At 40.9% G+C, this 23,246-nt stretch overlaps 2 protein-coding genes across 2 annotated transcripts; both read right to left on the bottom strand.

Annotated features, from left to right (window-relative positions):
* Window positions 1-2,214: 2,214 nt before the first annotated feature.
* Window positions 2,215-11,696, bottom strand: LOC306754153 (ras-related protein Rab-37-like; the record flags this gene model as incomplete). The annotated part of the gene is made up of 9 exons (XM_079238070.1): window positions 2,215-2,320; window positions 3,151-3,227; window positions 3,318-3,374; window positions 4,353-4,418; window positions 4,651-4,703; window positions 4,820-4,886; window positions 5,052-5,093; window positions 6,003-6,113; window positions 11,526-11,696. The coding sequence occupies 9 exons, from the start codon at window positions 11,694-11,696 to the stop codon at window positions 2,215-2,217; spliced, it is 750 nt and encodes a 249-aa protein (XP_079094196.1).
* An 8,037-nt stretch (window positions 11,697-19,733) lies between these two features.
* Window positions 19,734-22,862, bottom strand: mrpl27 (mitochondrial ribosomal protein L27; the record flags this gene model as incomplete). The annotated part of the gene is made up of 4 exons (XM_079214343.1): window positions 19,734-20,456; window positions 20,556-20,623; window positions 21,955-22,083; window positions 22,823-22,862. 4 exons carry the CDS (start codon window positions 22,860-22,862, stop codon window positions 20,250-20,252), a joined length of 444 nt encoding a protein of 147 aa, XP_079070469.1. The 3' UTR covers window positions 19,734-20,249.
* Between the last annotated feature and the right edge of the window lie 384 nt (window positions 22,863-23,246).

The following is a 23,246-nucleotide window of genomic DNA, read 5'->3' on the forward strand; positions in this document are numbered from 1 at the left end:
TGCAACTCAAGTTTAAAATCCACAATTAAACCATAAAAAGTAAATAAAAGTAACACACACATATATATATATATATATATATGTATATATATATATATATATATATATATATATGTATATATATGTATATATATATATATATATATATATATATATATATATATATATATATATATATATATATATATATATATACTTTTTAGCAAAAAAACTGCTCACTCACAAATACATAGATGTTTCTTGTATGAAGGACCAAATTGCAAATCAGATCATTGTCAAGTATAGCTGGTGTAATGTTTGGTTTTATGCAACAATCCTCCTCTAGAGACACATTTCTCTCTCTCTCTCAGCAGCCGGCAGTCACTTCTCAAGAACAGTCTGTCAGGAACACCAGTCTGACCAAACAGACAGGGCTTTTGTTGTCCATCTTCTTGGCTTTCAATTGCGTCCACGACACAATGTGTGGCCTTTGTCCGGATCTCTTGGAAGGTTAACACACATACGAGCCCGTAGCAATGTTGATTTTTTTTCCCAAACTAAGTCTGCGAGACTGTGTGCTCTTATTGCTCGTGCCAGTGGTGCGTGTGTAGTTTTTAAGTTTTCTTCCACTTTGGTGAAATGGTGTCACATCCTTGTACTTCCATCAGCAACAATTTGAAATGCAGAAAAAGTATTTTAAGTCTGCGATAGACTGAGTCTGTTAAGGCAAACAAAAAAGAAAAATGAACGTTATTCAAAGAGGCATGAATGATAGAGTTGGTTAGATGAGAAGATCGATATCAAGCTCATGTCCGTGCGTTTAGGAAGGAGTTTCAGTCGGGATTTTTGCTCCAGTGCCACCATGGGTTGACATTTCTGTTCTTTAAGTGAAAAGTCTTCACAACTATTGGATGGATTGCGATAAAATCTGATCAGGTGCAGACATTCATGTTTCCCTTTGGGAGAACTAAAATAACTTTGATGATCCAAATGCCATCATCAGGTCAGAATTTCAATATTCCAACACTTTGGTTTGTGAAGTCAATGCTGATGGGCCTTCAACTTGAGTTATTTCTAATGGCCAGCAGGGTGTGACTGTTTGCAAAAAGAAGTCTGGTTGTATAGAAAACATAACTCTATTCCCTCTTGATTTATTCCATCAGTAAACATTGTAAACATGAGTTTATGTCTTAATCTCTAGTTTCAAGACTTCTTCAATCCAGCATGATGTTTATTTTGTAACTTATGATCCCCTTTAGAGTCAAATAGACCATAAAGCAGGGTTCCTTGTGATGGACAGGTCGCTACCACGGTGTCGTCCATGTTTTCGTCTTACAACTTTAAACCTTTCACAGTGTACTTACAGTTCATGAAAGTAAGTTGTAACATGGCGGTCCCCTAAACATGTCATATTCAGCGTTCGCTTGTACTTAACTTCACCGTCTCGTGTCAACTTCTGGTGGTATGAAAAAAAACAAGATGGCAACTGCCAAAATGCCAAGGCTCAGGGATTCAAAATTGTTGTCCATAAACCAACTGGTCAATGTTTTTGACCAATATTTGCTCAGCATGGCATTCCCATCAGTCTCAGCTGTTTGTGTTGATTGCTAAGTAGCTAATGTTAGCCCGGCAACCATGTAGCAATGTAAAAAAACTAGAAATGGTAAAAAATATATATATTTTAGTGTGTTTTGTTATTGTTCAGAAAGGTTTACAAGTAATGTAATTTTTAACATGACTTAATCTGCATTAAGTGCTCGATCAGTCGGTAGGTATGCTAGAAAACAAACCAAAAAGCGTTTAAGATCTTTAGAGCTGTAGGTGTATCTTTAAACATTGAACATAACCAGGCGAGCGGTTTTCATTAGCATTTAAGCTAACCTAGGGGAACAACTTCCTGACTCCACCTCCGTATCTAACAGGCATCCACATAAATGTTTTGGATCTGTTCGTCTAACTCTCACAAAGAAAGCAGATCGCGTAAGGCTTTATTTTCTCAAACAATTTAAATACTTTTTTGATAACATTTCTACTGAAAATATTGAGTTGCTGTGTAAACGTCGGCAGCGGCTAAATGAAAAAAAAGCGTGGCTTTTGCGAGTCCATAGCTTGGTTTGTCCTTTTGGCTTTTAGTCTTGAATGAATGGCAGCATCATATTTTGGGAGCAGCAGTGAGTTAGTAGCTTCCTCCCACTCAAGACCAGAGTGGTGGGCGCAGGGCTCGGGAGAGGAGCTTCAGAAGGAGCTGCAGCAGCCCGACTTCTCCTTCTGCGTTTCAATGTATTCATGAATCTGGAACTTGGGTTCATTAGGGTGCTGGACGGCCTGGTGCTTCAGCTCCCTGAAGAATAGAACCAGACAGCACACAGTTTAGAAAGCAGCACACATTTGTTTTCTTTACGATCTTAAATTAATCCACATTGGTGTTGTCAAGATTATTTGGCAGTCAAAGTAAATTATAAGGTGTGCAGCAATTTCGCTAACCATCTGTAGAGAATTTATTATTATAATTATTATTATTATTATTATTATTAAAATAGTGTCATCTAGTTGACTTAATTTACCCACGTTATTTAAAATAATTAAAAAAAATATTTTGGTATTCTTAATAAAATATAAATGAATATAATAATGTGTATTATTAATAAATGGTCTATTCTGGCACCTTTTTTTGTATAATATTCTTAATATTAACCACATCAATAAATAGTAATAATAAATAAGATGTTTTACTTTTAGAAATGAATGTGATAATTGGAATTGCGGTCTTAAAAAGGGTTCTAAAATATTTCCAGATGTAAATTTATGTTATTTAAAGTTACTATTAGAGTAATTATTTTGGTATATAATATAATTTTGTTGGGAATTCTTTATCATTATTTTGGTATATATTATATTTGATGGATACATTCATCGGTTTGATTGATAATTTAACGTCCTTTTCAGAAGTAAATTAGAAATGAGTGGATCTTATGCTATTGGGTACATTTTAAGGGTTTTCATTATTAAATAGCTGTTTACAATCCCAGTTAAATACATCACTATATTGAATATTTTCACTGTATTTGAATATTATTATCATTCAATTAAATGGCTTACTAAGTGGGTTGAAACTTTAGTTAAACATTTGAATTTTTTTTTTGAGTTGAGATGAGTTATTAGGTTTCATACTTGGACACAGCGGTGAAGGCCAGCTCCACGTTGACCCCCGTCTTGGCACTCGTCTCCATGAAAGGAACCGAGTACTCCTGAGAGAAACGAGGAGGAGCAAACAGCGGCGTTAACAGCAGAGTAAACCGTGTCGGTGACGGTTGAACGCCGGTAAAGGAGGTACTCACTCTGGCCAGCCGCTCTCCTTCGTCTCTCCTGATGGCTCTGACACTGCTCATGTCGGCCTGAAAGAGAGATCAAATTAAAATTTCCTGAAAGAGGACATTAATGCTTGTGATTCGTTCCAAACTGAACCAAAAGGAAACACAGTAATTAAAAATCATGTTTATGTTGTTTATATTTGAAAAAATCAGTACGTTAGAATGAGACATTGCATAAAAAATAAATAAAAAATTGAGCTAGACTTGGAAAAATGTGGCTGCAGTATACTTTGTGGCATGCCACCGTTTAAATTTTGGAATCTTGCTTTGTCTACTTTTTTTTATTTTTAACAAACCATGCATGATTTAAACAATACAAATTTCAAACAACAGTAATTCCTGTGGAGTTTTCTTGTAAACAGTATTGATTCATTCTAATTCCTCGTACTACATTTGCAAAGACTTGTTCTGGCATATTTGTTTGAAACCCGTTAACTGTTAACATTCGTCCATTTGGCCCTTTACCTTTTCCTTTCCTCGCCACGCACATTGTTACGTTACTATATGAGTTGCTAATTGTCAAACAGTGGAGCAGCGTGAAACTGAGGGATGCCGTATTATAATAATGTATTTTCATTTGAAAGACAAAGCTGATCTCTGTGTGAAATGACACTTTCCCACTGGCTAAGTAGAGGCCCTGGATAGCAGCTGATTGCAGCCACACATGTGGTCAGCACACGTCTGTCACTCGTTCTCACACCCTTCATTCTGCCGGTGGCTGAAGTCCCTGTTGCACTTCAGAGCATTTATGCATTATTGTTTACAGTTTCTTTGTGAACTTCACAATAGTTGTACTGACCAAAATACGCATTGATAAGGAAAAAACTCTGATAACGCCGCTGGACTCGGCCCTTAAGCTACATCCACACGCTAACTACGAACCGTGTCTTGTCTTCTGTGTGGCGCTGTACAAACATGTATTCTATATCTACTACCATTAAAAGCCACAGTTTTCCAGTCCCATCCCATTTTCTCAAGATTTTTCCTTGTCCTTCTGCTCACCTTGTTGCCCAGCAACATGATGACTACGTCGGTCTGTGCATACTCATGGATCTCTGTTAACCATGCCTGAGAGAACAGAGACAGAAGGACACGAGTCAGTCCAGAGCAAGTGTGTTTGCATTTGGGAGGCAGGGTTGATTACAATAACACACACACACACACACACACACACACACACACACACACACACACACACACACACACACACACACACACACACACACACAGGTCATTGTATGCTCTCTGTCGACTTTTTTGTTCCATATCCTGCCAGACGGTAGACTTCTCCCAGACTTACTCTGATGTTGTCAAAAGAGGTTCTGCTGGTGATGTCATAAAGGAGGAGCAAAGCTTTAAAGAAAAAAGATGAACGAGTATATTATTATTATTATATCGCCGCCCATCTCTACGTCTGTGTGTAAAAGAGCAGCGGGTGAGACGTTGGTGACGGTGTATATTGGCCTCACCGTGGGCATCTCTGTAATACGCATGTGTCACACTCCTGAACCTTTCCTGGCCCGCTGTGTCCCAAATCTGAAACAGAAAGGGAAACAAAGAACTCGGCCTGGTTCCACTTGGCTAAATCTCATTTTCAGTCGTGACACCGGTGCCCAAGAGAAAAACCAGCCTGTGGTCTAAAAATAGGTTGCCATTGTGGGAGCACATTGAGTTATCACTGGAACTGATTTATTCACTGACCTGGAGTTGGACCTTTACGTCGTCAACAGTCACCACTTTATTCTGGGAGAAGAAGAGAGAGATTTGTATTGATGTTAAAAGGGGCCCACAGGTTAACGTCTGAATAAACAGACAAACGACATAAGAAAAAAACGTACAGTGTCTTCTAAATAACTTTAAATCGTCTACCTTCTGAGATTTCTGCTTCTACACCAATAGACTGAAAAAATACATCGGAAATGTTCAACAGCAGCACATCTTTGAAGATCAGTTTACAGAAAATAGCTAAGCTTTTGATATCACATGAACACTGGTCCCCTGGGTGAAAGTTCTGTATTTGTTTGACCCACATCGTCAGACCCTCTAGCTCTTAAAAGGACATCTGTTGCTTTAACTGTCTAATAATGACTCGGATGGGTTTACATTTGAGCAAGTTTGCCCGGTGCGCCTCATACAGATGCTGAAGGGTGCCTTGTGCTTCACTCTCAAGACAATGCTGCTTCCCACATGTCAGTCACTCAGACTTAAATTAAGTGGCTTTCTCACCTCCTATGAGTAGTAACTCATTGTGCTGGTGCACAACAAAGCCGTTTATTTCCATGGGCTGTTGACAGTGGGGACAGCCTGTCCTACATTTTGTTTGTGGGACTCTTATGTAGTTGAGGTGGAGTGCTTTTGTTTCCTAAGGGAATCAAAACTGTGAGTACTGTCAATTCTCCTGGGTATAGGAAACTCTCCCTTGAAATACATGTCGCTGTTGTTGTTTTTATGTTGTTGCAACATAATCCAAATTGCATTTACCTCCATTGTATCGGAGCGCAGGCAGAAATCTCACACAGATATCTGAGCCAATTAAACCCAAACTACCTGCATTACTTTTATTTGTGATTTGGGTGAACTGACACCTGAACCTGCGACATCCTACTTAATTCCAACGAGAGAGTGTCCTGTATGTAAAAGATTTAGACATACCGTGAATCCAATGCCCACTGTAGCGGAGAAAGATCCGGGGATGAACTTCCCCTGATCAAACTGCACCAACAGCGACGTCTTCCCCACTCCGCTGTCCCCGACCAGGATTGTCTGCAGGAAAACAGTCAATAAAAAGCATATCGGTATCAGAATCAGCCTGGAATATTTGCTTTCTGGCTGGAGGCTCATGTCGTTATTTTGGGTGATGAGTCAGCATTTGCGTCACGGTGGACACTTCTGCTCTTGAGCAGCACAGAAAAATAGGATCTTTTACAAGAGCTTGGCACTGTACCGCTATCACAGTGTGACTCAGAAGCCTGTGGAGATAACCTTCGAGACAATGAAAGGCAGCGTTCAGAAGCCTCCAAGTTAGTCACCAGAGCCAGCAGTCAATACTTAATCTTCTACAGGCCTGTCTTTCATTTGTAGCCAACTTAGAAAAGTCACACTGAGGTACCCACCACCTCCGCACACACAAATTATTGCCCTCCAACTGTGACGAATACAGTAAATGAGACACAGCCAGGCTGTTCTCTGTCTTCCCAAAAAAAGGCTCTGGATGTGTTGATGCTAAACATGCAGCATGAGTGTCTTCACTGATGCAATGGGTCATTTTTACCTGAAAGTGGATTCAGTTTGATCCTGTTGTTAACATCCATAGATTTATCGGGATTCATGTCCACAAACTGGACGAACGGTAAAGACAAATAACGTGTACATCCATGAGGCGACGAGTATTTGCTACGCAAGCAATAGAAAGGAAAAAAAGGGAAGTTATGGTCGAACTGTAACTCAGTTTAGTCTCGAGTGATAAATGATAAAGGCTGAAAGGATTGGAGTTGAGGAGCTGGAGCGGCTTTTCTCAACAGTTACGGGTTTTATAGCCTCCCTTTGAAGTCAGCGTTTAGAGGGATTTTGGAAACTCTCAGAAGTGTGTCACTGCTGAGTTGTGGATCAAATATCGATGCGGCATCCACAATAATGCATCCTCTGAATTTTCACATCAACTGTATTCAGGCATCGCCGCTAACTCCAGGTAGTTATTCTCTCTGCGGAGAGAAAAGCCAGTGCAGCAATTGAAGGAAGACATATGTTTAAGAGGTCTGTTAGTCGGGGATGAACTGAAAGCACGATGGCTTTTTTGGGAAGCATGTGTGAAAAACATGGCTGTACTCCAGTGGGTTTGGAACGCTCGATTAATACCTTGGACCTGCTGACAATCTTGCAAACAAATTTGGGCCGTTCTCAAAATCAAATAACCTTTATTTAATAACAGCATTGTTCTTGTGACATAGCACTATAAATAGTCTTAGTACTAAATATAACTAAGAAGCTACGATGAGGAAATTATAGACTGACTGTTGTCTCATTCAAACTCAGTTTAGCTGCTTCGCTTGTATACTTGGTGTCGGCTAGAAAGCTCTTAGCCAGCTAAAACGTCTGGTCACCACACTGTCAGCGTCTCCAATACGGAGCAGGACAGAGCTACTACCGTTAGCCTAAACTTGATTAGCAGGACTGGCACAAGGTGGTGAGAATATAAAGCCGAACATGCTAACGTTTGCGGCCCGCGTTTGAACAGATAACCATACTGTTTAATCCAGTTGTTTTCAACCTGGGGGTTGGTGGCGAGATAATTTTTTTGGTAATCTCCGGTTCTGCCGAGTTAAACCAATGCAGAAACGTCTTAACATGTGCATTATCTCTGCTGACCAGCAGGGAGCGACTCCAGTTATAAAAATAAGTCAGATGAGTTTATCATCTGAATTGCTAGTTTCAATTCTCCTTCAATACAGCATGATGTTCATTTCCTAAATTATGGTTAATTAAGAGTCAAACAGACCATAAAGCAGGGTATGCTTTAGGGCGGGACTACTGTGGCTGACAGGCATGGGAGTTGTCCGTGTTTTTGTCTTCGACCTTTAACTTTTCCACGTGGTCTTTCAGTTCATGAAAGTTAAATAGAACGTTTTGGTCGCCTCAAAATAACATTTGAATTGTTCAGTCTATGAAGGATAGGCTGGTGTTACATGTTTCTTATTGTCAAAGGACCATAACTCACAATGCAGTCAAACAGACCATAAACCAAAGTGCGCTTCAGGGTGGGCTTACTGTGTCGCTGTCGCTGCCGCTACCAGAGCCGTCCGTGTATGGCTTTTCTACGCCACTCATCCGCATTCCAAATATGGTAACTTCTGTTACGAAAAAACAATTTGGCGACGGCGGTAATCCAAGATGGCAAAGGCGAAACCTCAATTTCGCCAAACTCAAGGCTTCAAATGCCAGTCCACGAACCAATGGGTGACATCACGATGACTATATCCACTTCTTGTATACAGTCTTTGCAAGTATCAATCTTACAAAATCAGTACTTATAGAAAACGGTCACTTGTCATTGGATATTTTACACACCGGGGCTGTGAATAGAGACATCATGACTCATCATAATGAATCTCTTGGAAACGGATTAGAAAGATAATCACTGAGCAGACAAACATGTCGAGCACAACACAAACCAGTAGCAATATTATTATTACATCGGCTCCTCCTGCGACTTAATGGCTTCTGTTTCCTGTTTACCGGACGTCACTGAGAGCATGTAACATAATGCCATAATGTGCACATGTGAGGCCAGAAACAATGGAGAGAAACAAGCGCACTCGTTGTGTTACACATGCATTATGTGACGACGATGAGTGCATTTGTTGTGGGGGTGGAGGGGTAAGACGCTGTTTCCGTGGTAACAGAGGTTAGCTGGGAAGTGGGCCTGTCTCATGAAAAAAACCCACTGGAGACTCGAGGCAATTAAGTGACAGCACAGCAGATGTTCGGGAATTAGACGTGGATGATGTGAACAGTATAAGAAGCGTCATTAAGAACTACCATGGAGGCAATCACGATACAAACATTTTAAAAAGATGCGCAATTCTCTGTTTGGGAAGTCTGAGAAACAGTCAAAGGGATTTGGAGTCATGACGTTCTGCTGATCTCCTCTGCCGAAGCAAAGGGGGAGAAAAAGTCACTTGTATCTTCTTGGAGTCTTAAATCTGTGGCACAAAGCCGAGAATGTAATTTAGCGTGACAGTTTTCATATTGTGTCTAACTTAGACCGTTTGATATGCTGCACAGCAGGAGCTGGAATCCACAGAACAGCGACAGATTACTGTAGCTTCCAGTATTAAAAGTCTTAATTTACACTCGTGGTGCCGTATGTGGCGACACACAAGAGAGTGGGAGATAGGGATACATTTCATACCATGGTGTATGTCATTGTATACCATGATAGCAATATATATTGTAAGATGGTGCATTTTAGATAAAAATTAACCACATAGGAATTACTGTGTTTTGCTGACTAAGAATAGGGAAGTCAGCAAGTATTGAGAGGCGGACTGATGCATTGTGAGTTCTGGTCCTTTGACAATAAGAAAAATATAACACCAGCCTATCCTTCTTGTAGGACGAACAGTGAAAATTGTATTTTGAGGCGACCAAAATGTTCTATTTAACTTTCATGAACTAAGTGGAAGAGTTAAAGTTCGAAGACATAAACACGGATAACTCCAAGACCTGTCAATCACAGTAAGCCCCGCCCTAAAGCATCACCTGCTTCATGGTCTGTTTGACTCTAAATGGATCATAATTTACTAAATGAACTTCATGCTGTATTGAAGAAGAGTTGAAACTAGAGATTGAGATCATAAACTCATGTTTACAATGTTTACTGAGGGAATAAATCAAGAGAGAAGTAGAGACATTTTCTCATAGACCTCTATGGAATCAGACATATTTTTTGCAACCAGAATAGTGGTTGATAGCCAGTAGAAAGAATACAGATTTAAGGCTCATCCGCTTTTGTTTTTTTCCCGACCTGGAAGTTGCTGCCTAGCTGTTTCAGATTTCTTTAGAAAAGAGCAGCTTGTGTTGCTACAACATGCCCTTTCCAAAGCACCTGCTCCCGCTCACACAACCCAAGCCTTTACACATGCACTCACACAGGCACACACTGCTTCCGGGGCAATTAAAGGCAGATGGTCAGAGTGCATAATGGTTACATTAGGCCCTAATGATTAGGGTAACCAGGCACGAGTCTCATCGGACCATTAGCCTTTGGGAAAACTCAGTTCTCGCTGAACTTTCAGGTGCAGTGACATTATAGCATGATTGTGTCTGTGTGTAGATTACAGGAACAGCCGTCACATTTTCTTGTAATTGTCAAACACCATCGGACAAATTATGATATAACTTAAATGTGATGTAATTAACTAAACATCTGGTCACTTTCGGAAATAAATATAAATAAAAATAAAAACGCAACGTTTCTCGCAGCGAGCAACATTAGAGAGTGGATAAAAGAGAGTGGAGGGGCATTGCAAACTGACCGAGCTTTGACCCACGGCTTCATAATATGCCGTGACCTTTCACCGAAGCCCAAAGGAGGTTTCTTCTTTCTCTCTGTTCAGTCAACAGCGAGGTCAGAGGCCAGCACTCTTGAGCTTGAAGGGATTTGTTCATTAAGTCACTATGCTGCGGAGCCAGAGGAGCCTTTTTCCAGCACACCAGCCCCATAATCTGAGGGAATTTTGTCTTCATTCACTCTTGACATTGTTATGTCGTGGTGATCGATTTGCGTTTGGTTATTGAGGTTGCAAGTGTGTTAGCAAACAACTGCATACATCTTTGCACTGGTTACCCATCACTTTGAGTCCATTTTAAAACACTCTACTCATACTTGGATCTGCCGGGTTAGGCCAGCTGCACCAGAGTCCTGTTTCAGGTTAAGGGGTGATGGAATCTTTGGCTCTGCGCCAAGTCTCACCCTGTCTCCATACACATGAGACTCTGATTTGTTTGCATAACACAGTTCAAGTTACCGACAGATTGTTGTTACCGACAGATTTGATGTTTGTTTTCCTTGTTTTTACCTTACGGTCTTTTAATGCTGTTGTTGTTTTTAAAGTGTAACTTTATTTTTAATGAAGTCTCCCTTAACTGGAAAGCACTTCTGCCCCTTTGCTTGAAAAGTCTAATCTAATCTAATCATCTAATTGGAAAACATTAGTGGTATATATATTAACTTAACACGTTGAGGGAGACACAACCAGAGACGACATTTAAAGAACATGAAGTGACCTCATTCCAGGCCACATTCCAATCCGGATCAGGAATCTGTTATGAGTGAGTAGCACTGACAGCTCATCACAGACGGAATTGTGTGTTGTTTTTGTTCACATTTGACGTGCAGAGAGCCTCGAAACCGACCAAGTGAAACGGCAGCCAAGTGAAGATCAGCACCATGGAGAGCGCAAACAAACCAGTGTCCAGCACCCAAGGCTTCCCCGGGTCTGGAGGACTTTCAGGGGGGTTTAAGGGTATTTCCAAAATGCCAGCAAATAAAAGTAAATAATAGGAAGAAGAAAAAGAGACTGGGAGAAGAAAACGTCTTAAAGAAAGCGCACCAAAGTTACAAATCTAAATATAGTTTGTGGCACACCTAAAAAAGAAATTGAAACACATCCATACCTTGTGCACGAATTCTTCATCGTACGTCGGAGCCGGCGGGGTCTTCGCCTGGCTGTCGGCGGTCTCTCTGGACTCGTAGCCGCTATCGGGATGGATCTCCGGGTACGCCGTGGTGTAGTGCGCCGAGATCGGCTCCATCGACTCCATCCGCTCCATCCTGCCGTCCTCCATGCGCGCGCTTTTGTTTTCTCACAACGGAGGAGCTGGTGAGGAGAATGAGAGCTGACGAAACACGCAGCCCCGTCTCTCTCTCTCTCTCTCTCTCTCTCTCTCTCTCTCTCTCTCTCTCTCTCTCTCTCTCTCTCTCTCTCTCTGCCTTCCCCCCTCAACGCAGCCTTTTCTCTGTGATTTAAAAGGCATGTCGTGACCACGTAGCCGGATATGATACAAGCGTGAGGGGGATGGAAGAGATGTGAAAGAGTGATGGGAGGAGATCAGGAGAATGGGGGGGATGAAGATGAGGAGGAGGTGAACAACACCATTCACATTTAAACGTTCTACATTATTGAACAGCCTGCATTGCAGCTCACAGGCTGTTTTTTTGTACAATTCTGCCAATTTTATATTTAAATGATCTTTTCTTTCAGCACAGACTCTACAAATCTGAAAACTCTCATTTTGTCAATTAAGCATATAAGAAAAAACATAAACTGATAATATACTGGTAAGCACATAAACTACGGTAATATAAAACAAGTTTAAGAAAGAAAATCCTCTCTCTCTCTCACACACACACACACACATGCAAGTGATTTTATCAAAACTTTGTTCTGGTCTTTGTCATTGAAAGTATGTTAATATGTGCAAATTGCAGGACATAACACTGACTGAAAATTACAGGACAATATTAAGAAATCGAAATGATCAATAAAAAAAAAGACAGCAATGTTTAACGGATACACATGACATCTATTGCTTCTGTCCATCCGGGGAGATGAACAGAATCAATAGATATCTGTTGCTCTCCTGAAGGTTTCATCCTTTTTTCCCTGTGAAAGTTTTTTTCTGTTCCTGATCCGATGTGAGGTCCCGGGACAGGGATGCCGTATGTGTACAGATTGTAAAGCCCTCCGAGGCAAATTTGTAATTTAGGATTTTGGGCTATACAAAATAAACTGAATTGAGATTGAAAACGGAGGCTTTCTCAGCTTGTCTCTCCATAAATAAAGTGATGCTGCCGTGTTTGTTCACACTGTGTTCTTATATCCCGAGCTGGACGATGAGCTCGTTCTCCTCTTCTCTCATTTGCTCTGTGTTGAGCTGCAGCCGGACCATCAGGTTCATCTTCCCCCTTTTCTGAACCTTTGAGTTTGTAGAGTTGAATTTAAAAACACAAACAAATACTTTGTATTTACTTTGTTTGTCGTTTTTAAATACAAAAGTTCAGGACACTTGCTTTACAGTGTGTGTGCGTATGTGCAAATGTCAAATTACAGATAACATAAATAAACCGCCACCCCATAGTGTATTCTGACTTTTCTATTAGATGCAAATTCAAGTGAAGGGCCTGTTGCCCATATTGGGAACTCGCAGGATATGTCCACGAGAGCGCCTGCAAACATACCAGGTTTCATCAAATCAACCACGTGGGGGCGCTACAGATGCACACGGTGCTGGCACAACACGAAGCAAACTGAAATCTGATTATGTTTTGTCCAATCAATACTAAACTCGCAAGATACAGTCGGCCATACATCAATGGTAGTTTGTCAAAACATCCCCAAACTTGCTGGATACTTTTAATTAAATCTGTAGAAACATGTCCCCAAATGTCAAATATGGCAATCTGTACTTTGAGTACAGGCTGGATGACATTTATGATGAAACAAATGTGATTGGTCAGTCTTTCTTTAACAGAATTAAAGCAGCCGAAGTGACTAAAGACATCCGCTCGTTTTAGATCTTTGCAATTGAGCTGCTTTCATCTATTTAGCAAAACAAGAATTGAAATGGCTGCTTGTTTAATTTGTAATGAATTTAATTTGCTATGCTTTTAATTCCCTGACTTTATATTACATTGTTTCCCATTTAAGCACCTTGTTAATTTACTTTGAAAGTTCCTCTTCTTCTGTTTTTCTCCTCTTCTTCTCATTATTTTAAGGTACAAATGTCTTACCTTAAAAGAGGGAGTAAACATTTTAAAGCAGGCCTAAAATGTTGGATAAAAAGCAATCCAAACTTTATTTGATATAAAAACACTAATTCACTCAAGATATTTACTCAATACTCTTTATTAGCATTTGTGTTTAACTATATCGGAGACAAAACACTTGGAAGTGGATTAAAAACGTTATAAAATCAAAATGTAACTAGAAAACAGTATGATGATTCTCTGTGGAAAATGAATTCATTGAGTTTCAAATGTATTATTTTAGTTACATATTAAACACGTCCAACAAGTTAATGCATCAATAATAAAAACGTATTAACTATAGTAGAATAATCACACTTTTATAAAATTGTATACGTTTTATTGTATATAGCAGGGATTTTGGTGATTTGTCAAGCTATATGTTTTAATTTTTTTATTTTAAGCCTATAGCGTGGTCGATTGCGCATGTCCGCTAACTCCGCTAGAGTTTGCACGAGAGTCGCTTCTCTTTTCTTTTCTTTTTGAGTTTCTCTGCAGTGTTTCTGCTGTAACCCGCTGCCTCCTCCCTCCGTGCGGTTAATATTCACCCGCAGGTTAATCCCGGGTGAAGAGTTTGGAACATTTAGTTTGGTGAACACTTCGTCTCCTCTACAGCCAGTTGGGTTGAACTGCCCAGAACCTGCGCGAGAGAGACGGAAGTGTCGCATCTGCTTCACCAGCGCCAGACTCGAGATGAGTCCGGAGCTGCTGACCGCCATCGTGGCTTCGGGTGAGTATGCGGGCCAGGGCACTTCGATTCTCTGCTGCGTGGTTAACGCTTCCCTAATAGGGAAGCCCATTTCTGTCAGAAAACAATGAGATAAAAAGTCAAAATGATGAGATAGAAAGTCAAAATTATGATAGAAAGTCGAAATTATGAGATAGAAAGTCATAAATATTAGATAGAAAGTCAACATTATGAGATAGAAAGTACTGTTATCTGTTCGTCTGTGCAATAATATAGACGATCAGATAAGTGTAATATTCTATTGTAAATGTAATATGTCTCTATTGCACTGTGTTGATTGTTCTTGTTTGTCTAATGTTTGCAACACCTGCCAAGACAAATTCATACCTAGCAAATAAATAGTTATGATTCTGATTTCTGGCTTTCTATCTCATAATTTCGACGAAATGGGCTTCCATACTTCTGACATGATGTGAAAGAAGTGAGCAAAAGCATCACGTCTTTTTTTGATAATCGCTATCAAAAACCACGTGCTTTTTTTTTTTACCAGTAGTTATACTGGGTAGATGTAGGGAGAGATGTCCCCTGAAAAAACACAAGGTAAGATTTCTGCATATATAAATATTAACTTTTTCCAGGTTTTATTTAAAAAAAGGAAATACATGTTCATTCATTTATATAAATATATATAAAATGTATTGCCAAAATTATTTATTTCAAGATTTATTTTATAGCCATATTGATCTATTTATGTATTTAATATGTAATCAAATAGTTAAAAAGTAACAACTGCAACAATAGAAACTTCCCCACACGAATCTCCTGGAATGCCCAATATACGACTCTACTTGTGAAATACACTTCTTGAATGACAATTAGGAACATTTTGTTTTGTGTAGAATTCTGAATTGGACCTTTACAAATGGCCGCCCTCACATTGTGCATTTGCTCCACAACTTTACTGCTACTTGTCCATAACAGATACATGCAGGTGGGCATCCCCCACCTTCCCCGACTGCCTTCATAAATCATAACACGTACAGTTGCTGTTCCTCTCTCCCGCCTCAGGGTCCTGTGTAGCGATTTGTTTAATGATGCTGATGCTGGTGGTGGTCCTGTACAGGAAAGATCCTCTCTGCTGCAGATTCAGACCCAGCAGGACTGAACGTGTAAGAACAATACAGTCTACAGTAACCACAGAAAGACTTCAGACTTCTGTCCCGTCAACTGTGCTATACAAATTTACAGAATTCACCCCCTTCAGCTTTTTGGGGTGAGATTGTCTTTAGATGCTGTTGCCATACTAATAGACATGAGGAAAACCTTTGCTGTAGATGTTGAATTGAGACCAATTGCCAATGATCTCTTACCTCCCAGGATGAGCCTCCCCATTACCACACCAGGCACTCTTTGACTAGCATTCCCCATAATGTGCACAATGCTGCTATGAACCAGGGAGCAACTGGACCACAGGTAAAAACTGATCTGGCGGGAACTGATGGCCTCAAAGATTTGAAATGCATCTGCCAGAAGTTTTATATGTATTTTTTTATCTGCTTGTGTGTGTGTGTGTTTGTGTGTGTATATGGAATCTAGCTCCCTGGGAGGCTGTTTGTTGTTGGGAAGCCACACAACTACCTGGATGGGGCTCTGCCGAGGCTGCCGTCCTACGAGAGCGTTCGTAAGAAGGACCGGCAGAGACGGATCCACAGTATGATCTCACAGCGCTTTGGCCTCAGCGGCTGCTCGGACGAGGTGAGCGGACCGAAGTTCTGTTTGGTCCTGTCGGAGGGCGTTTCTTTTATCGCACTTAAAAAGTTTTAAATGACAGTTTGATGTCTGTGGGAGAAGTATGGAACTGGAGTCAGGAGGCACTTAGCCTAGCTTAGCATGAAGAGCTAAAGAGTTGGGCTATATAAAATAAACTGAATTGAAAGACTAGCCCAGCTCTTGCTCAAAAAGTGCACCGAAAAACTGTGACTTTCTCAACGTGTAAAGTCTTCTTTCACATTGTCAACAATCATGTGTAATTCAAGGCACATTTCAAACAAAATATTTGTCTGAAGCCGTTGACTACCGTTCATATTAATTTCAGCAAATATGGTCCCATTGGAGACACCAGAAGGGGAGGGACTCCTCCTCCATTAGCACAACACCAGACTACAGAGCCCCAAAGTCTCGTAAAGGGATTTTTTTCCTTTTTCTTGTGGGAACGAGTTAATTATCTTGTGTGTAAAAGATAGTAACTTTTTCCCAAAGGATAATTAAGTTATAGGATAATAAATAAATAAATCACCTTTCAGCATTTTGGGGCTCTGTACCAGACCGATTGGAATCGATGAACAAATTGGAGGCGTGGCATGCCGTAACATTTCACATATGATTTTTGTTAGATCTTCCCTTGTTGGTAAATGCCTATTGTTCAAATTCCTTACCCCCGGTTTGCAAAGCAGCCTCCTGGTTGTTTCCCCCCTTTTTTGACAGCCTTAGTTATTATGGAGCCGTTGTAAACTGAACTTGTGTGTACACATTTGGGGAGTTACCTTTAAAGTAAATCTTTAGATATATTACATTCAAAATATTTCCTTTTGTCACATTACATTCTAGCCTCCACCAACGTATGAAGAAACCCTTCACCAATCCGTCGACATTCCACCTGAACATCTGGAAGTTCCCCCGTCAGTCTGCCCCCAGGATCACAACCCAAACCTCAATGAAGACATGCACAACCCGGGTCGACCACCCGCGGCCCTCCAGGGCCCGTCCTTCTCCTACTGCCCGGCACAGAGCTCCAGTTTTCCGTCTGTCTGATGGCTCTGGAGTTTGTTTGGCCAAGTCACAGAATTATGAAGGGAGGAGGGGGGGCTACACTTGTTAGAGCCAAGAGGTGACGTCATCGGGGACAAGAGAAGCGTTTCGGGAAGGGATTGCTTGTGCTTTGAGGCAGAGCTGTTGATGGATCACTGGGATCCTGCTTGGATGTATCTTCATGACAACGACTCTGGCTGTACACTCCCCAAGGCTGACAATGACACATCTCTCTGCATTGTCCATTCAATTCCCGGCAGGGTTCACATTGTGGGTTTCCAAGAATGGTATAATGGGAGAATGGACTTAAATGTTTGACAAATGTGATTCTTTCGAGGGTGATATTTTCGTACTGAAGGCTTTTTATTCGACATCTTTGAATTGAACAGATTTGACACCAATTAAATCCTGCATGTCCAGTGTTTCCATCAGGCTTTCACTCTGAAAAGAGTCTAGGAACAACATTTAGACCATCATACGATGCTAATGCTGTACCCACACCCAGTCCTTAACGTGCTGATGTTCAGCAGGTATTAAGCTACCATTTTCACCAGTTTCGTGCTGACGTTTGCTAATTAGCGCTTAACCAGGCAGCAACCTCCGGTTCTGCTGGGTGAAGCCAATGCTGGAAGTGTCTTAAAACTTGCATTCTCTCGTATGGCCAGAAGGGGCCGATTACCCTGGTTCCAAAAGAAGTCAGATTGTATAGAAGTCTATGAGAAAATGACTACTTCTCTTGATTTATTCCCTCAGTAAACATTGTAAACATGAGTTTACGTCTCAATCTCTAGTTTCAAGTCTTCTTCAATACAGCTTGATGTTCATTTAGTAAATTATGCTCCATTTAGAGTTAAACAGACCATAAAGCTGGGGATGCTTACTGTGATTGACAGGTCGCTGCTGCTACCAAAGACGTTTACTGCTCTCCCAAATATGGTAACTTCGTTCATTGGTTGCAAAGAAACATGCGGTAATTCAAGATGTTGACGTCGAAATCAATGAACTCGAGGCTTTAAAACGGAATTCCACAAACCTATGGGTGACTACGTCCACTTCTTATGTACAGTCTTCGTCCGTATGATGGCGCTAGATAAAAAGTCTACTGATTTCAGTTCATCTTGTTGGGGCATACAAATATCTGTATCAAACTTAATGGCAATACATCAAATCATTGTTGAGCGATTTCACTCAAACCCCCTAAGAGCCCATTGTAGAGTTGAAGTAAAAAAAACAAAAACAAAAACAGGGCATCCTTAAATTCAGTAGAATCCATCATCTGGGAACCATGAATATCTCTAGTAAAGTGTCATGCTAATCCATCCCAGAGTTAAGATATTTAACTTAAAACTTAAAACTATTTAAAAAAAACCTGTCAAACTGCTGGTGGCACAAAAGGCAAAGTCAGGGGATCACTAAAGTCAGTAGGTTTCATCCTCTGAGAACCATGCATGTGTTGTGCAAAAGTTCATGCTAATCCATCTAACAGTTGAGATATTTCAGCAGTGGATCCACCAACCGAGACTAAAAACTACAGTGCGATTGTTGCACTCATGTTGCAACATGTCAAGTAAACATCTTTCACATTTCCAGACTGTAAAAGAAAAAAAGACAAAATCCAATGATTTCACTCTCATAGAGGCGTCTCCCTCGCAAGACTGAGTGTTGCTTACACGGTAGATGTGTTTGGCCTGCACTCATTCACCAACGAAGGTAAAGCAGTTACTCTTTAACCCGATCAAACACTAACCACAGAAACCAGGAAGCATCTGGGTGAACAAGACTGCACTTTGTCGTTTGTGCGCACGCAGTGGACTTTCATGACTCATTGTGTTCTTTTTTGACGAGGAGGGAAAGATATCAAATAGCCCATTCACTTACATGCGGCTCGTGGAAATATCGTTCAGTTTCATTTCGGTATGTTGTCCAATTAGATGGCAGTTTAGCCCTCCGACATCTCAGCAATAGAACGCCATGTCTGCCAACTCCACACATCCATCACTCTGCTTCATGACAGCGTTCCAACTCCCATGTGGTGTACCAGGCGTTACCCACACTCCCACCTGCATACCACAAGCCGCTGAGCTACAACAGGTCCTGTTTTTCCTCTTGATTCCTGTTGAAAGCTTGCATCATTCACAACTCACTTCATACGGGGGTTGTTCACATGAAGTACGAGGTCTGGTAAAGAGTGATCCTGATCTTTTGGAGACATCTTCTTGAGGTTACTTTTTTCCCCCTGTAACTTCCAATATGTGAATAAAACACAACAGCAACGCATGAATGTGGACCTAATGCTGGTGAATCCATAAACATTAAGTAGTAATTGTACTACATCTTGTGGTCAGTTTTTGGTATTGCACATTTCCATTTTTATTTCTTCCCTGCAGTACTTGTAAACTCAATCCCATTGCTTGCTTATAGTTGGCCCATTAAAGCTTTGGCTCAGCTAGCATCTACCCAAAAAAAAAAAAACAGCCCATGTTCATTACTGATGAAAGTAGCAAGCAACACCAGCTCCAACGGGGGATTATTGATTGCTGTTGGGATGTAAAGAGAATTTCAAGTCATTACATGTGAAGTCTTTCACGTATAAAACTTTAATTCAGTTCAGTGTTACAGTGTTGTCCTGACCACAAAGCAGCTCAGTGAGAGGTAACGGTCACATATTTATGCACCCGTATTATGGACTACATTGGGATGATATTTATTATCAAAACACAGGAAATTGCCACATTGCTGACTCCGATAACACAAGAAATCCGTCAAATCTTCACTGTAAATGTTTTTCTTTATACATTTGATTCAGTCGTGTTTTTTTTTAAATATACTGAACAAATAAATAAATAAAAAATCCAACGCGTGACAGAGCTAACTTCCGTTTGTAGGTAGGTCACATAATTATGGAACTCAGAGACAGGAAGCCAAGGAGGGGCCAAGAGTCTGCAGGTGTCCCGACTGCTCTCTGCTCTCTGGCTGATGGTGCGCTGCTCACTCAGATCTCCGGAAATCAGTGAAAGTGTCAAAAACAAATCCTTCTTGATCGGGGTCCACCGCGAGAATACCAGGGGAAACAATGGCATCCTAGTCCGGTCCAGTCTTAGACCATGTCCACCAGTTTAAACTTACCCTCCTGTTTGACTGGCAGGACGCTGACGAAGGTCTTGTAGAGCACAGCTCCTTTTGGCAGCTTGGTGATGACCCTGGTGGCCTCAGGGCTGCGTGGCGGCGGGACGTAGACCTCCTTGGTGTACCGGACGTAGCCCTCCTCCATGGCAAAGAGCGTCTTGTTGGTTCCCATGCCCACCTGAGGGACAGGTAAGGGGGAACAGCAGGCACGATGAGAATGTGTACATTTCCACGACACCGGATTGATGTTTGACTTGACACGGAAAGTGTTGCTTACGTGCGCTCCTGGGTGATACATCATCAGTCTCTGTGTTGCAAGGATGTTACCCGCATGGACATAATGACCTTGTAACCAGATGAAAAGAGCCGTTAGATTACATCATGACTATGACAGGAGTTAACACCTCACCATGGAATGGAATACAGGTTAAATGTAGCCATGGGAGCAAGAAATTCCTCAGTGTGTGCTATATCCTCCATAGAAAGTTATTCTGCACATGGAGCTGGAGTACCTACATGTACCAGGGTGCATTGCTTGAAACACTATGGACGCCCAGTCAAAACAGTGTAGCCAGTTGGCATTTACTATGAGATGATCAAAATATAAACATGGCGGCTCCGCAGTCTGAACCAGCAACAGCTCTGTATTATTTTCCATATTGTCATAGCACAACAGCTCCACTCCTCCTACTTCTTTTTAACCTTTCACAATAAAAGCCCAATTTAAATTGACTCAGCATCTGGCGAAGACGCAACGCTGCACAAAGGTTTATAGGATTAGGTCAGCAACCCGCGGCTCTTTCGCAACTCTGTTGCGGCTCCCTGAGACTTTGGAAAAAGAAGAAAAAAAAAATCTTTCAAAAGGGAATTCCTCCTATCTTGGAGTTTGAGGTGATATTGGGTCACTGAAAATAAAAAAAATCTTTTAAATATTTGTTTTACTAAAATGTGAGTCACGTCGCTGTACCGTCGCTGTCACGTCGCTGTCACGTCGCTGTCAAGCCTCTTCCCCTGCAGCTGGCTACTTTTTTTTTTTTAAAACAGCTGGTTCTGTGGCAGCTCATGAGACACTGAGGCGTCCGCTAGTAAAAACGGATCCGTCCTCAGGAGTGTGGCGGAGTGTGGACGCTCAGTGTTAACGTAGCAAAAGATATGCGTTTTAAAATAAAAAACCTCCCGTGGGGATTGAACCTGCTACCTTGCAGTTCAAGGACAAACACTCTACCACTTCATCTACAAATATTGATAAGAATAAAAGTCTGCAAAGTGGTCATGTTAATTTACCTTAATGTAGGCCGACACATGACTTTTTTGTTCTCCTCTTCATAAGAATTTGATAGTTATAAACAGGTAAAATAGCAATACAATGTCAATAATTGTCTTTATTCTTGTTCTATAATGTCATAAATACAACAAACTATAGTTTTTGTAAATATAATTAATATGACTATATGTACAACATTATAAGATGTGATATCAAATAGCAAAAAAGGGCAAATGGATAGGAAAGGTTGCTGATCCCTGGATTAGGTGAACACCTCACTCAAGGTTAATTTGCCTTCTCGGTCGTACTGCAGTTTGCACAACAATAATTATCTGAGCAGTACCAGGCATCGCATGGAGGCTGAATAGCCACAGCACTTATGGGAAGTGGTTTAAAAACGATGCATTATTACCGTCGTGTTTCTTGGAGCCATATCTCCGCCCGGGACTCTTCCCTCCGGTGTTCTTGCTGCTGCCGCCGGCCTTCTTGGACGCGAACCTCACGGAGTCCAGAAGAGAGATCTGGCCCGGTACCAGCAGACCTGAAACCAGCATCACAGAGAATTCCAGTGTTGAAGAGAAACCATAATCTTATTGTGGGTTACTTTATAATGATGTCACAATCAGAATTTTAAAAAACATACAGACACAAATAATGAATAAGACAAACACATTCCGCCGGTAGAAATCCATCCTGCGCGTATAAGCAGGACACAGAACACAATATAAATACCACAAACTGTGTAAAAATACTCAATGCAGTTTGTTTAACAGGTAACAGCCTACAGAGAATACATTTTCACTCTGACAGTGATGATAACCGTCTTTATTTTAAGATGATTTTGATTAGAATATTAGCTAAAAATGTTAGCCGACTGACAGCTGATCCAGATGTGATCAGGGGTCGCCGTCATCAGAAAATGACGTCGCTTCACGTGACACTTCAGAGGAAAGGACGTCTTATGTCTCTTTAAACATATTTCTCGTTTCCTCTCTCGCATGGTTTCCTTGCATCCCTGGTGGGAGGGACAAAGACGCAAGGGAAAGACGCAAGTGAGGGAAACGGGGCTGCAATTAAGAGACTTGGGATGCACCGTATGACATTCGGTGCTAATTTACACATTGAGCTAGCTTGTTAGCTTGATTCAGATTAAAAACGTTGCTAAATGTTTACAGAAAGCCCAGAGCTGCTGAGAATAAATGTACCTATTTGACACGTCGGCACGAGACATGTGTAAATATTGGTAGAACGTGTAAAATAGAAATGTAAGTAGTCGATACCTGCTCTAGACTTCAGCATCAAGGACGCCAGCGCCGCCATCTTGAACGATGTCACTTACGTCGTCTGCGCAATTGCGTCACATCCGGATATGTTTGCTGCATTCAAGATCCAGTCCCGTATCAGCAGAGTACAAATACTGACCCTATTTAGTGCCCAAACTGGAGCGAAATGCAATCAAAAGTCATGAAATGTCATCAAAAGTAACTGTTGCGTTCACTTTATTAAGACAAATCTACAAACAATACTTGAAATGGCAAAAATAACAACAAATATGTTCTCAAATTGCTTTTAGGTTGATAGGATTCTGAGTTTATGATTTACAAAATACCATGTCGCACTACATAATCAATTAAAAGCGGTCAAACAAGGCAAACATCAATTGTAGTTTTGTTTTAATTATAAAACTAACTACAATTGGTCCCT

The sequence above is a fragment of the Taurulus bubalis genome, assembly GCF_910589615.1.
Source record: "Taurulus bubalis genome assembly, chromosome: 2".
NCBI lineage: Eukaryota > Metazoa > Chordata > Actinopteri > Perciformes > Cottidae > Taurulus > Taurulus bubalis.